At 47.9% G+C, this 12,682-nt stretch overlaps 5 protein-coding genes across 5 annotated transcripts; 4 read left to right on the top strand and 1 right to left on the bottom strand.

Annotated features, from left to right (window-relative positions):
* Positions 1 to 10: 10 nt before the first annotated feature.
* noc4 (ribosome biosynthesis protein NOC4) lies at positions 11 to 1,758 on the top strand (the record flags this gene model as incomplete). Its single annotated transcript, XM_057177345.1, has 3 exons — positions 11 to 415; positions 464 to 675; positions 726 to 1,758. 3 exons carry the CDS (start codon positions 11 to 13, stop codon positions 1,756 to 1,758), a joined length of 1,650 nt encoding a protein of 549 aa, XP_057031647.1.
* An 840-nt stretch (positions 1,759 to 2,598) lies between these two features.
* N7457_006302 (uncharacterized protein) lies at positions 2,599 to 2,796 on the bottom strand (the record flags this gene model as incomplete). The annotated part of the gene is made up of 1 exon (XM_057177346.1): positions 2,599 to 2,796. One exon carries the CDS (start codon positions 2,794 to 2,796, stop codon positions 2,599 to 2,601), a length of 198 nt encoding a protein of 65 aa, XP_057031648.1.
* A 313-nt stretch (positions 2,797 to 3,109) lies between these two features.
* N7457_006303 (GPI anchored serine-threonine rich family protein) lies at positions 3,110 to 3,998 on the top strand (the record flags this gene model as incomplete). The annotated part of the gene is made up of 2 exons (XM_057177347.1): positions 3,110 to 3,262; positions 3,318 to 3,998. The coding sequence occupies 2 exons, from the start codon at positions 3,110 to 3,112 to the stop codon at positions 3,996 to 3,998; spliced, it is 834 nt and encodes a 277-aa protein (XP_057031649.1).
* A 653-nt stretch (positions 3,999 to 4,651) lies between these two features.
* On the top strand, positions 4,652 to 5,756 carry N7457_006304 (uncharacterized protein; the record flags this gene model as incomplete). Its single annotated transcript, XM_057177348.1, has 2 exons — positions 4,652 to 4,835; positions 4,894 to 5,756. 2 exons carry the CDS (start codon positions 4,652 to 4,654, stop codon positions 5,754 to 5,756), a joined length of 1,047 nt encoding a protein of 348 aa, XP_057031650.1.
* Positions 5,757 to 7,957: 2,201 nt separating this feature from the next.
* On the top strand, positions 7,958 to 12,295 carry N7457_006305 (uncharacterized protein; the record flags this gene model as incomplete). The annotated part of the gene is made up of 5 exons (XM_057177349.1): positions 7,958 to 8,014; positions 8,085 to 8,222; positions 8,271 to 8,372; positions 8,503 to 8,808; positions 8,861 to 12,295. The coding sequence occupies 5 exons, from the start codon at positions 7,958 to 7,960 to the stop codon at positions 12,293 to 12,295; spliced, it is 4,038 nt and encodes a 1,345-aa protein (XP_057031651.1).
* Positions 12,296 to 12,682: the final 387 nt, after the last annotated feature.

The following is a 12,682-nucleotide window of genomic DNA, read 5'->3' on the forward strand; positions in this document are numbered from 1 at the left end:
CCTGGACAAAATGCCTGCACCTGTGACGGATTCAAGCTCCAAGAAGCGCAAGAGTGGCAAGAATGCCAGCGCCCCATCCTCCAAGCGCCGAGCTGTTGCTGAGGACAAGTTCGCCGAGACACTTTCTACTATTCAAGAGCTAGAGGATCAGATTGCGGAGTCGCGAAAGGGTTATAACAATATTGCAACTCTGCTCTCGATGCTAAATGTCGCAAAGTCGGCTGAAAAACCTGAGATGGCTGCGGCCGTGTCTCTCTGCCGTGTTTTCAGTCGATTGATCGCCGGAGGACATTTGACCGAGTCAAGCCGCGCCGCTGAGAACGAGAAAATCGTTGTGGCATGGCTGAAGGAAAGATGCATTGATTATCAGAATGCTCTCGTAGCTATCATGCGCGAGGCAGATACTTCCTCTCAGGTAATGATGCTCTGTTTTGCCGGTGGTTCTTTTCACTGACGATTCTAGATTGCTGCTTTGACACTTAGTATGCGCATTGTCAAAGAACGCCTCGCCCATATCCCCGGTACCGAGAACAGCGTGTGGTCGACGGGTTTCTTCAAGGATATCTTTGCGGCCATCATTGAGGCACACAATGGCGATGATCTACAGTTCGAGGCTGTCACCAAGTTCGTGAAGGAATACGAGGATGTGAGATACTATACATTCACACAGATGACGTACGTCTAGCTTTCTTCCATCATCCCGTTTCATTGCTAACCCGTATCAGTGACTATGCCTCTACGAAACGATCCCCCGAAACCCTTGAAATCCTGATCAAGATCCTTCAAGCATGCGATGAGGTACCCGGGGCGGACCACAAGTTCGAAAACTTCTATGCGAAACGAGATACCAAGAATAAGCGTCTAGTGTCGGCAACCTCCCACAGAAAGCAGGCACAGGAGGCGTGGCTGGCCATCCTACGAAACAACCTCTCGCAATCGCAGCGCAAGAGCCTGCTGCGCATGATGGTGCACAACATTGAGCCATGGTTTAACCGACCGGAGCTACTGATGGATTTCTTGACGGACTCATACAATGTCGGCGGTGCGACATCTCTCCTCGCATTGTCTGGTCTCTTCTACCTGATCCAGGAAAAGAATTTGGACTATCCACAGTTCTACGCAAAGCTGTACTCTCTCTTGGATGCCGAGCTGCTGCACTCCAAGCACCGGTCACGATTCTTCCGACTGCTTAACACCTTTTTGTCCTCGAGCCATCTTCCTGCCACACTGGTTGCCAGCTTTATCAAGCGTCTCGCTCGTCTCTCGTTGAACGCCCCTCCCTCCGCCATTGTGGTGATTGTTCCTTTCATGTACAACTTTTTCAAAAGCCACCCCACAACGACATTCATGCTTCACCGATCGATTCGCGACAAGGACCTCCTCGAGGAAGTGGAAAGGGAAGGCATGGATGATCCCTTCGATCCCAATGAAACCGACCCCAACCTGACCGACGCCATTGAGAGCAGTCTTTGGGAAATCGAGACTCTCCAGTCTCACTTCCATCCCAATGTTGCATCCATTGCACGCATCATTTCCGAACAGTTCACAAAGCAAGCATATAGTCTGGAAGATTTCCTCGATCACACGTATCAGGGCATGGTGACTGCAGACCTTGGAGTGGAGGAGAGAAACCTGAAAAAGATTCCTGTTGTTGAGTACCAGATCCCCAAGCGCATCTTCACAGATCGTCTATTAGAGGAGGATGGCGGTGTGGACTCTGGTCCTGGGTGTTTCATGCGGGGATTGTGGGAGTTCTAAGTGTTGTTATTTTCCAGCGTATACCAATTCAATTTGTTTGACAATAAATCTCTTCCAAGGGTCGTAGCTCCCAGACATTGCGGGGTATAGAGATATCTACATAGATTAATACTGTGACAAGAAACGATCACCTACGTAAACAAGCCCCTGGTTGCGGATCCAACCCTAGAGTCCACGGAACAAAGACTAAACATGAGGTATGGCCCTTCGCAACAATAATCGCAATGCCAACTGACACAAAATTGGAAGGCCAACATTTGCCAAAGATTGACCTCGATTTCGAAATGTGATGATTGTGTAGCCAAAGGAAATATTGCGAAGATTTCGCTTTGAGAATGATAACCCGTACCTTATGATATATATGGGTTATCTCGATCCTTGATATCGGTATATTGCATCCTTTTAGCTCCACATATCCTCATATTAGGGCAGATTTTGGGTTTTTTTTTTTCCATAGATTTTGCCATACTTGGACTGTACTCATATACTCAGATCAATACTGAGGTTAAGTATTTGCAGAGACTGGATGCATTAGGTAGTATTCCCTGGGCCTGTCTGTTTGAATGGCGATCAAGCCACCTCAATCTCCCCAGAACTCTACCACGCTATGCGAAACCCCTTGGTATGAACTTTCTGTTCTATCAAGGCTCGAGAAATTCCTGACAGCCTTCAGAAACTGATTCTTGGAGTCTCCCAGAGCCCTACAGGCCGAACCCCACCCAAACAATTCGGGAAGGGATGGCATTCCAACATACTCGCGCAACTTGTACCATTGGGCCACCAGACTTCAGCCTGTTCATCGGCAAGCTATGTACGCCATGATGTCTGGCCGAATCCTCCTCATGGAGCTGAGCCATATGGGAAAATAGGAGCCATCCCGCAGCCACCTGGTCGTTGAGATCGAATCTTCCGAATGACAGCATGAGATTTCACACCCTCGCCATTGAACCGACGATCGTCAGGCCGGACAAAGAATCGATGTAGCCTGGTCTGAACAATCTGATTTCCAATAGTCACGGGGAGGCATTCCACAAACATTGTAAGGGACATGCTTTTCTGATGCCACAGGTTGATGCCTCATCCTCCGGACTATAGGAATGCAACATTCCACCAAAATGCCCTTGGATCTCCAAGTTCGAATTCCAACCAGAGACGTTCAAGCTCAATTTTGTGGGACTGGAATAGATCCAGGCAATTCTTGCCGCCAGATAAGAATCGCGATGCGCCACCTGGGACTTGCTCCTTCGCCCGTTGCTAACCTGTCCAAGTTCTCAATACGGCTCTCTCTCTGTGTCTAATACAGCCTCACTTTCATTAACACCCAACCCCAGATTGACGAGCTTTTGACACAATGTACTTCTCCTACAAGACTATTGCCGTCATGGCTTCTTTAATGACCTTGGGCCTCGCCGCCGACCCTCTGTCTTTCACTTCCTGGCCCAAGGATCCCCTCGAAGCTGGAAAGCCTGTGACTCTAACATGGACTGGTGCCGCTGAAGATAAAGTTAGATATTCCTATTCCTTACCTCTCTTCAAGTAATCAAGCTGACCTCTTCCAGCCTGTGATCATCCTCCTCCGCCAAGGAAGCTCAGGTAACTTGAAGGACATGAAGGCCATCACCGATCAGGGCAAGGACGGTTCCTTCACCTGGACCCCTGATAGCGACATCAAAGAAGGACAAACCTATGCATTCCAAATCACACAGGGTGACCAGACCAACTACACTGCCCTCTTGAAATCAGGTGGCAAGCCAATGGTCGACGAGCCTAAAGAGAATGAGACCATCCCGAGCACTGGCACCACTACTGGTGGCACCACCACTACTGCCGGCACGACTACTGCTGGCACAACTACTGCCGACACGACTACTACTGGTACAACTACTGCTGGCACAACTACTGCTGACACAACTACTGGCACTGATACTACCCCTCCTCCCAACACCCAGACGACCGAACAAAGTACCCAAACGACCCCAACACCGCCAACCACCCTGACCAGTACCGGTAGCAAGGCTCTGATCGGTTCCTCTGCACCTCCATCCGGCAGCCCTTCTGGCAGCCCATCTCGTTCGGCCAGTGCCACCTCCACAGAGACCTCAGGGCCTACCGGAACTGAAATCATCAACCACAAGGAGGCATCAGCTACCGACGGTGCGCAGAGTGGTGCGGTTTCGACAGCCACATACTCTGTGCAATTAGTGATGGGTGTCGTTGGTCTGTTGGCCTATCTTGTGTAGTTGTTTGGGGTCTTTCGTTTGAGTTCTGAAGTCGGTGTTTGGTGCAAAGGAATCAGTCATGCATTCACGCAAAATGGGCATACCTTCCTGTATATAGAATAAATAACCCCTTGAATATCGCCGATATATAGGGTCACCCGGGCGTAAAGGAAGCAATAAATTATATCTACGGAGTAGAATCACAATCAATACCATATACGAAGCACTTTCCAAGACCAACCGATCCGTCAAAATTAAAAAGGAAACTAATCAGAACTAACTGAAACTGAAACATCGGACCTGTTCAGCGCTTACCCCTGTTCTAGCGCCGTGGCGTTTTAGCGGAGCTGGTGGAACACAAACAACCATGATCGACTGGTCAACTGTTTATTTCTCAACTTCATCTTTACCGCTATTTCATTGTTCTTTCGGAAGATTCTGCAGCTTTGAATCTAGATTGTCTCGATGATCTTTGATGATCTCACGAGACACTGCCTTTATTGCTCAAAGGGCTCCCTTGCGATGTCTAGATGATTAAGCAAGATCATACAATCTCACCTCCAGCTCTAACAACCTCAAATACTGGTATGAGCCTTCCTCCCACAGGCCCATTAGTTTTGCTTTTGATCCCATCCCGTGGCCCTATTTCCTCATGACAAGCGCTGGCGTTCACCATGGGGGGCTTCAAACGGGTCATGATGCGTCTCAGCCCAAGCAAAAGTCTTATACCGATTGCTGCTGACCCCCCTATCCGTGCAGAAGCGCCACAAGTAAATCTCCCACATGTGGACACACAATTGAATATGCACCAGCACGCCGGATTACGCGACGACGAATCGGTCTCCGAAGGCCAGAATGGTGGGTGATTCCGATCCAATGCCTCATGCCTCCCAAGCTTACAGTCTCCGACCTCCAGGCAACTACGACCATGCCCCCTCTTCTCCGTCGCAGCCTTCGATCCTTTCTGCGTCCATCGCCGATACAACCAATGGCGACGCCCCCACAACGGAGTGGTCCGCCGTCGGCCATGCAGCAACAGGGAAATCAGGTCGTGTGATCCACAATCTCCAGGAGGAGATAGCCCGCCTAACGCGCGAATGCACGCTATACAAGTCTCGGTCGGAGGAGTACCAAAGAACCAACGAAGCCTACAAGATCCAGCAACAGAACATGAACGAGCGCTTACGGAATCTTGAGCAGGTCAACGAGACCAACCTCAACTCGATTGCACGGAAAGACCGGAAGATGGAAGAAATGCGGATAGAACTCCAGAACGAGCGCAGGAAGCGTCAGGAAGCGGAGATGGGCGCAACCCAAACCAACCAGACCATGCGCGAGGAGCGTGAAACCCACAATCGAGAACAAGCCCGGTCAGTGGAGATTGCCAAGCACTACGAGACACAATACGACGTGCTATCTAGCACGGCCAAACGCGATAAGGCGGAACTCACGAAACGCATCGATGCCATCTGGGCTGAGTTCGAGACTATTGCTGAAGCGCAGAAAACACATATACATTCCACTGAGCGGCTGGAGGTGCTTGCAGATCAGAAGAACAGGGAATTCGACACACTCAAGGAGACTTATGAGAAGCTTCTTGCCACACACACCACGTATAAGGAGGTGAAAGAGAATGAATTCCGCGATACCCTTGACTCTGCCAAGTCCCACAATGCCAATATTGCCGAGATTCTCGCCCAGCTCAAGGAGACGGAGACCGAAATGAAATGGGCGATCCGACTCCATAAAAGCCGGGAGGGACAAGAGAGCCATGATTGATCCAAGCTGTGTCTGGGTCAACTACTCAATCGGCCCTCTTTCGTTTCAAAATTCAACCTTCAACACCTTCAACTACTAGTCTATCGATATCCCCTCTTCTCTTCTCTTCCCTGCTCAAAATTCAACCATACCGCCAAACTAACCCCAGACTGCCGTCCAAATACCCCTGCCCTTCTTTCAACCTCGTCGATTGATTCCACCCGTGTCCGAAGCCAATCTACCCTCTACCTACCACTCCCGCTCAATTCTCATAGACCATTCCCCGTTGCATGGCGTTTCGTTTCCCTTCGCAGCAGATACCCGTCGTGGCAGAGTTCAATTCGGCCATGTACCTTTCGATGTTTGCATACCTGTTTCAATTTCTATTCTTCTGCATTTGCATTTTCCTCTCGTCTCAACCCTGTTCCTCGCCTCTTTGCCCTGTCCTCTTGTTGGCCCTGTTACATATGACGTTTGATGACCTGCATATTTTTACCTGGTTACGATTACACCGTGATGAACCTGAGGGCAAGTCTGTGCTGCTTGCTAGTGTGCAAAAGATCTTCAAAGAGTGCTTACATAGTTCCTCCCTTCTGCCTAGAGTTCATTGTGCGTGTTATTACGGTTAGCTTTCCGGACATTTATACTGTTTCCATTCTTTACTGCTTTTGTTCTCTCTGTACTTTGGGTGCTACTGTCTTACCTGATACTAGAGGCTTGATTTTCTTGGTATTAGATTTCCTACGTCTTTGCTCTCTCTTCCATATCAAGCTTCCCCTGTAATTCGGCTTCCTTGGGTTTCTATAAGATATGTAGTTCTTCCATTGCTTTCTTTAGAGACCCATAGTGCATATATGAATGTTTTCCTTTATAGAGTGACATGCTGGATAGAACTTCTTATTGCAAATAGGCAACTCTATTTCTAGGCTTTTCCAACACCCCCAGTCTGTTATTGCACATGTTTTTTCTGCCACCCAGAGGCCTGAGTCTTGAATACAAAACATTGTATTAAGGTGAAGCATAGTCCAAATTCCTACGATTCTAGCTTCTATGCTGCTTTATCTGCCACGTGCGCTTCATAGCCCTAGATCGCCTGGTTAATACTGATTAGAGAAGTCCCAGTATGCTTTACTCCTTACCAGTTCTCCGTTTACTCACTAATCAGGACAGCCTCTTTAGGAGCCATAACACCCTGTCTATCGGCTTCTGCCGCTAGGCATCGACGAAAAGAAAAAGACTATATACAATGGGTGCGCTGCTGTCATGACTTAATACAAAATCCTTACCTATATCGTATACAGGATGATTCTTCGTGATTATGATAATCATACGGATCTTTACGCCCATACGATACAATAAGCAGCCTGGACTGATGCCTCTGTATAGGAAACCGAGTGTTATGCCTTGTGACTTACTCTGGTCCTAGATTGCTCCTTCCACTTCATTCTGTGGTTATAATCGGTGCTCGAATATCGGCGCTCCTCACACCTTCATCCCATACCCTCATCTACCCTTATTTCCGTTACTCTTTCCTCGGCTCCTATTCTACTCTATCATGGTTGTCCTTTTGACGTTTTGATTCAATTCCCCGTCTTCTAAGCGTCGTTTTTCACCTTCCAGGTGTCATAACTCAAGTTTCAACCATCACAATCCAACTCCCAGCCACGATTCGAGTTCCATTTGTTGTGAACTTATCTACATCCACCCAGAGCCCAATCGCCAGTTTAGAATACCTAGGTTGCTTGTTTACTCTCATCGCTCAACCGTTATTCTAGTTTGAGACCGACTACTATCCCATACTCGTTAGTTTGGCTTCACTTCAAACGCGGCGAGATCATCAATCAACTTACAGCGACTTTCATCCTCCTCGCAGCACTTATCTATCTACTTACAGCAATATCCGGTCTACTCCCGTCGGTAAGTTCCCATTTACTATATAAATCACCCATATACTCACATCAACTTTGCATCTACTCGCAGAAGTCAGAATTCTACACACAAAAGACAAAATTCCTTACATAGGAGTCTCCAGTTTGCATCTAGCTACATTGGTTGGCTTACAACAGTCCGCAGTCTACTTACGGCCTTGGCCAAGTGGCTCACAACTGTCTGTGATCCATTCGCAATAGTCGCACTTTCGATTGCCACGGTCGATTGCCACGTTTTCGGGTCGTCATCTGCCGTGCCAGATACAAATCATCTCTCCAACCGCTCTGTTTAAGATGGCCGACAGACGGACTTTACTGTTGGCTTCACCCTGGGAACTAGAGACTGAGGGGGTAAGACTATACGATCGCATCATACTAATTTCTGTTATACGTGGACTGGCACTAACGAGCCTCCATATAGGTCAGAGAACTCCGAGACAAGATTAAGTATCATGTCCCCTCTGTTTACTTCTTGTTTAGATCACGACTGACCCTCATTCTCAGTGAGCTCAATTCCAGCGTTCCTCTGAGTAATATCGAATACGATCGGGACGGCCATGTAAGTTTTCCTATATTCTATGATGATGGCTATGCTAATCTGATCTAGCTCCTAGTCCTCAGTGGTCAATTCGATGGGGATTTTGAGATTCAAGTCACTTCCCTGTTCCAGAATTACATTGAAGAGCATCGTCACGATGATTTGCTTGAGGTATGTTGTAAACCGGTGTTGAGTTCGTTCGGATCAACGTACTAGCCTTTTCTGCGAGATTGATGTTAACACCGATACTGATGCCTCGTCCCCGAAGCTACATTATGCTAACGTGCCTGCACATATCTAGATACCGAGAATTGGTCTCTCTCCGATCGCGTCATCTTCCCCCCCACAGGATTTATATGCGGGAAGTCTGGTGGATGCCATGATATCAAAACCAACCGCTGATGAACCCATTACCACGCCCTGGTTTCCCAACCGGGAAAGCATCGGCCCCATTTCCTCTGATTTTAGACCCCTGTTCGTCCGCGTTTCTGAAATGACAGAGACCACAATCACGGCGGGAAAAGAGGGGGGTCTTTATGTTTCTGCGCGCCAACAGGAAAACAACGATAACGCAATTCAGCTACTCACGTCTCTTGATAAATGCTTTGTATGATGCTGAATTATATTTCTTGACATGTATCACGCTAATACCTCTCTAGGACTATATCGAAAGCCCCAATCTAGGGCTGATCATCTCGACTCCGGACAAGGATAGCGCTACTTTTCGCATCATGCCCTATTCAAAGATCAGCGAAACGGCCGTGTGGCGAATCTTGATTGGGCGATGTACTTCTGTTTCTCTCCGAGAAATAATGACTCTGGTAGTCTGTCAATTTGACGACCATACTAATGAGTTCCGTCCAATCCACAAAATTCGTCTACCACAATCTGTGAACCCAAGCCCCGAGGCGAGCAGTACTAAAGACTGGAAATACTATCAATTTCCAGAGATTAGTCGAGGAAGAAATGTGATTCTTGAGGATATTGACCAGCATCTCGCACCCGAAGTTAAAAACTCTGATCGGAAAAGCGATGCTCAATCGGCTGGACAAGCAAGAAGCGTTGACAACTGGATCTCCACTGATGTCTTTCAACGTAATTTGCTTACTGTGGATGATCGACAAGGGTCACCGACGCAGAGCCCTGCCTCCCGAGAACCTGCTATGCCCAAGCCTCCACCTGGAGGATCCAGCAATTCCACGCGATGGAGCCAGGGACCGTCGGACCTCTCCATGTCTACGAGTGGAACACGCTATCTGGTAGTTGAACCGGATGGAAGACAAGTACCTTTTCATCAGGCTCGACGAGAAGGGGTCATGCGCATGAAGAAAATCTCTCGTCTTTCAAAACTCACCAATCTTTCTGCATCATATCATACCGATCGAGAATTGAAACAACCAACCAGCATCCTTCGCAGTGAAAATGACTCCAAACAGCAACAGAGTCCTTCAGGCAGACCTTCTGTAGCTTTCTCTACATCTCCTCAAACACAAGAGCTGGCTGACACACCTGACGTATCAACTCATCGTCCTCGCCTGTCTCGCCCTCTTCCTCCTGCAGCCGATAGGACGCAAATAGTACCTCAAGGTGGAAGAACCGTTGATTCAGTGATCGAGGAGCTCAAAGAAATGATGGAGATATCCAAGAACCGCAGCAAAAAGAGCAACATCTCACGCAGGCAAAGTACAACCCAAACACAGCCAGGCATTAGACCCAGGCGGTTAGAGACTATTGCAGAAGAAAATGCGAATCCCAATCCGCTGTCCAATCTTGATTGTGAAATAAACAATCCCACTAGTGATCTTCAGCTACTTTCTCGGTTTAAACCGCTTGTGCCAGCCCCCGGAAATGTTCCAGGGAAATCTGTCAACACTCGTCATGACCAACGTCAGATAGGAAAGGCCCTCACTCGTAATGAAGCCGATTATATCCTTGATCAGCCCAATGAGGAGAATTCAACTCTCCAATCTTACTCTGCTCAAAGCGATGCTCCTTCACCTCAAGGAATCCCAAATTCGAGTGTCCTCCATTCATCGACTCTGACCTCGCTTGCCAGTGAGCCTGCTTGTATGGACCTCGCTGCAAATTCATCTTTAGGACCAGGTCAGGCTATTTTTGACTATGTGCATGAGAGCCATGACACGACAAGCGAAGATTCGCATCACCAGGGACAAGGATCCACTGAGAAATTCAAAAAAGTTGCCATGGAATATCTACACCGTCATATTGAGGAGAGTCTTGGCCACAAAGAGGGTCTTCACCAAGGAATTTCCGACACTGGGCAAAGCGCGCCAGACTCTAGTGGTAGTTATGGTGACATTGCAGCTAGAGGTCTATCTACTAGCTTGCTTGGCAGCGCTCTGCCCAGTGTTCAACGAGGGCAATCCTCTCCCAAACGTGAAGGGAATGTGCCTATTCTTCGTGAAGATCTCATTGATATCTCACTCCAAAGTGTCTCTTCTCACTTAGCTCGGGGCTATTCACAACAATCCAGTTTCAAAAATGAGAACCAAGTTGCGACGCCAGATATTCAAGAGGAACTGGCTGCAACAGAGGAAGTCCAAACCCGGAAATTGCACAAGACAATGTTCCATCAACGACCTTGTGAAAGAGGCTCTCGTTTCTTGGATCCAGAGTATGGGACAGAAAGTAACGGGAAGTCTCAAGCCACTGATCTTGACCTCGCAACGGGAAGAACCAAAACGGTTCCTGCTACACCCTGGAAGAGAAGGATTGACACCATCACTGCTAGCTACTGGAAGCAAAAGGTACATTCCAAGCCAACTGAGACCAAGCCAACTGAGCAACAGAGTCAGAAAAGCACCGATTTACCCACGGAAGCAGCCGCCAAATCTTCAAAGAAGAAGAAACCCATTCTGAATTCATCAATCGATCTCTTTCATTTCTTGAGGCCAGTTCTTGATGCAGCTCGCAGCTTTCCTGGTACTTTGAGTCTGGAAATCCAATTCGGTCTCATGTTCATACCCAGCCTGCCATATTCGACGCGAACAAGGGAGATGAGCTACAGGGAAGTTCAGCAAATATTTTCCCCTGACCATGCCTTGCCACCACCTTCAGTCTCGATGTTTGAGCGCATAACAGCTGCTGCTGTGGATATTGATTATCTGATAGATCTAAAGGTCAACCAACGGCGTCTGTTTGAATCAGACTACAGCGACAGAGGCATCAAATACGAGTTTTGGTGTGTCGACGATTCCAATAATTCCTTTGTCATCTCAGTTAGTGAGCATGGACATGCTTTAGTTCATTATCCTGAAGTCTCCCTGGGTACGGTCCACTTGAGTTTCCCTTCGCAAATCTGGGATGCCGCCGCCAGGGTACGAGGCTTTCTTGAACACACTACTGGTATTGATCTGGAACTTGACGAAGCTGTACAGGCCATGGTAAACAGCATCTACGTTGAACCAAACAATGAACAACTTCGAATGCTCGTCCGTTTCCCTCTCACCTCGAAGATCAAAATTGATCAAGTTATCATGAAACGGTGGAGCCGTCACCCTTACCTTTCAAACAGGAGCAAGGACTTGTTTCTACACATCATCGAATTCCAAGAGCTCTCGGTTATTCCCTCTATTCTAGACCCAGGGATAATGGTAGTTCGGAATGCCCCGATCGAGCAAATGGTGAAGGATGGGAAGCAGTGGTGGCAAGCTTCAATCGGCAGCAGCAAAATTGAGGAGATTATCGGAACAAACGAGGCCATCAGACCAGGCGAATGCAACAAATCCTGGTATCCACCAGACCTGCTCGGTACAAACATCGGGGCCTATGCTGTTCGTACTGAGGATCAAGATCTGAGTCCCCAGGGCGCCGAAGTCGGTAGTTCGGGCATTGGGGAGATGTTCCAACTCGCCAAAACCGTTGTCGAGAACATCGATGCCATTGGCTTTTGGAACAAAGGTCCCGCTTATGTCTCCGCTGATAGCTCTTCTGTCGGGCGCATTAGTTCATCGAAGTCCCTCAGCACAGTTGATCTGAGCACCACACTCCAGGAGCAGCCCACTGACTCGAGTGACCTAGCGTTGGTGCCTTGGGGTGCGCCGGTCAGGATAAATACCAAGCGCAAGTGGTAATCAATGGGACTGAGCAAGCGATGATCTTGCTATTTTTCAAGAAACAAACAAATAAGAACGTTCGAGGTGGAATTCTTATCATGTACGTAGGGTTAATATTGCTTTTCGAGAAAACACAAAATCCCCCAAAAAAGAAGAAAGATATCTGAGCTGCCAGATAGTGCCTTATAATCTGTTGTAACATTCAAGATTCTTGTAGTTTGGTGAATACAGATAGCTCTAACTTCATCGTTGACTGGGTACCCTGCTTTATGGTTTGTCATAAGATTGCGATTTAAACCATGTACAAGGTTACAGCTATGAATTTAGGTACCTGCTATCTAACGCCAGACAATTGGGCTTCGATATCAGGATTGGGGAACCTGTCTTGTTATTGTTCCTTGGGAG

Source organism: Penicillium paradoxum (assembly GCF_028828445.1).
Source record: "Penicillium paradoxum strain IBT 22861 chromosome Unknown utg000005l_segment0_segment0, whole genome shotgun sequence".
In the NCBI taxonomy this organism is placed as follows: domain Eukaryota; kingdom Fungi; phylum Ascomycota; class Eurotiomycetes; order Eurotiales; family Aspergillaceae; genus Penicillium; species Penicillium paradoxum.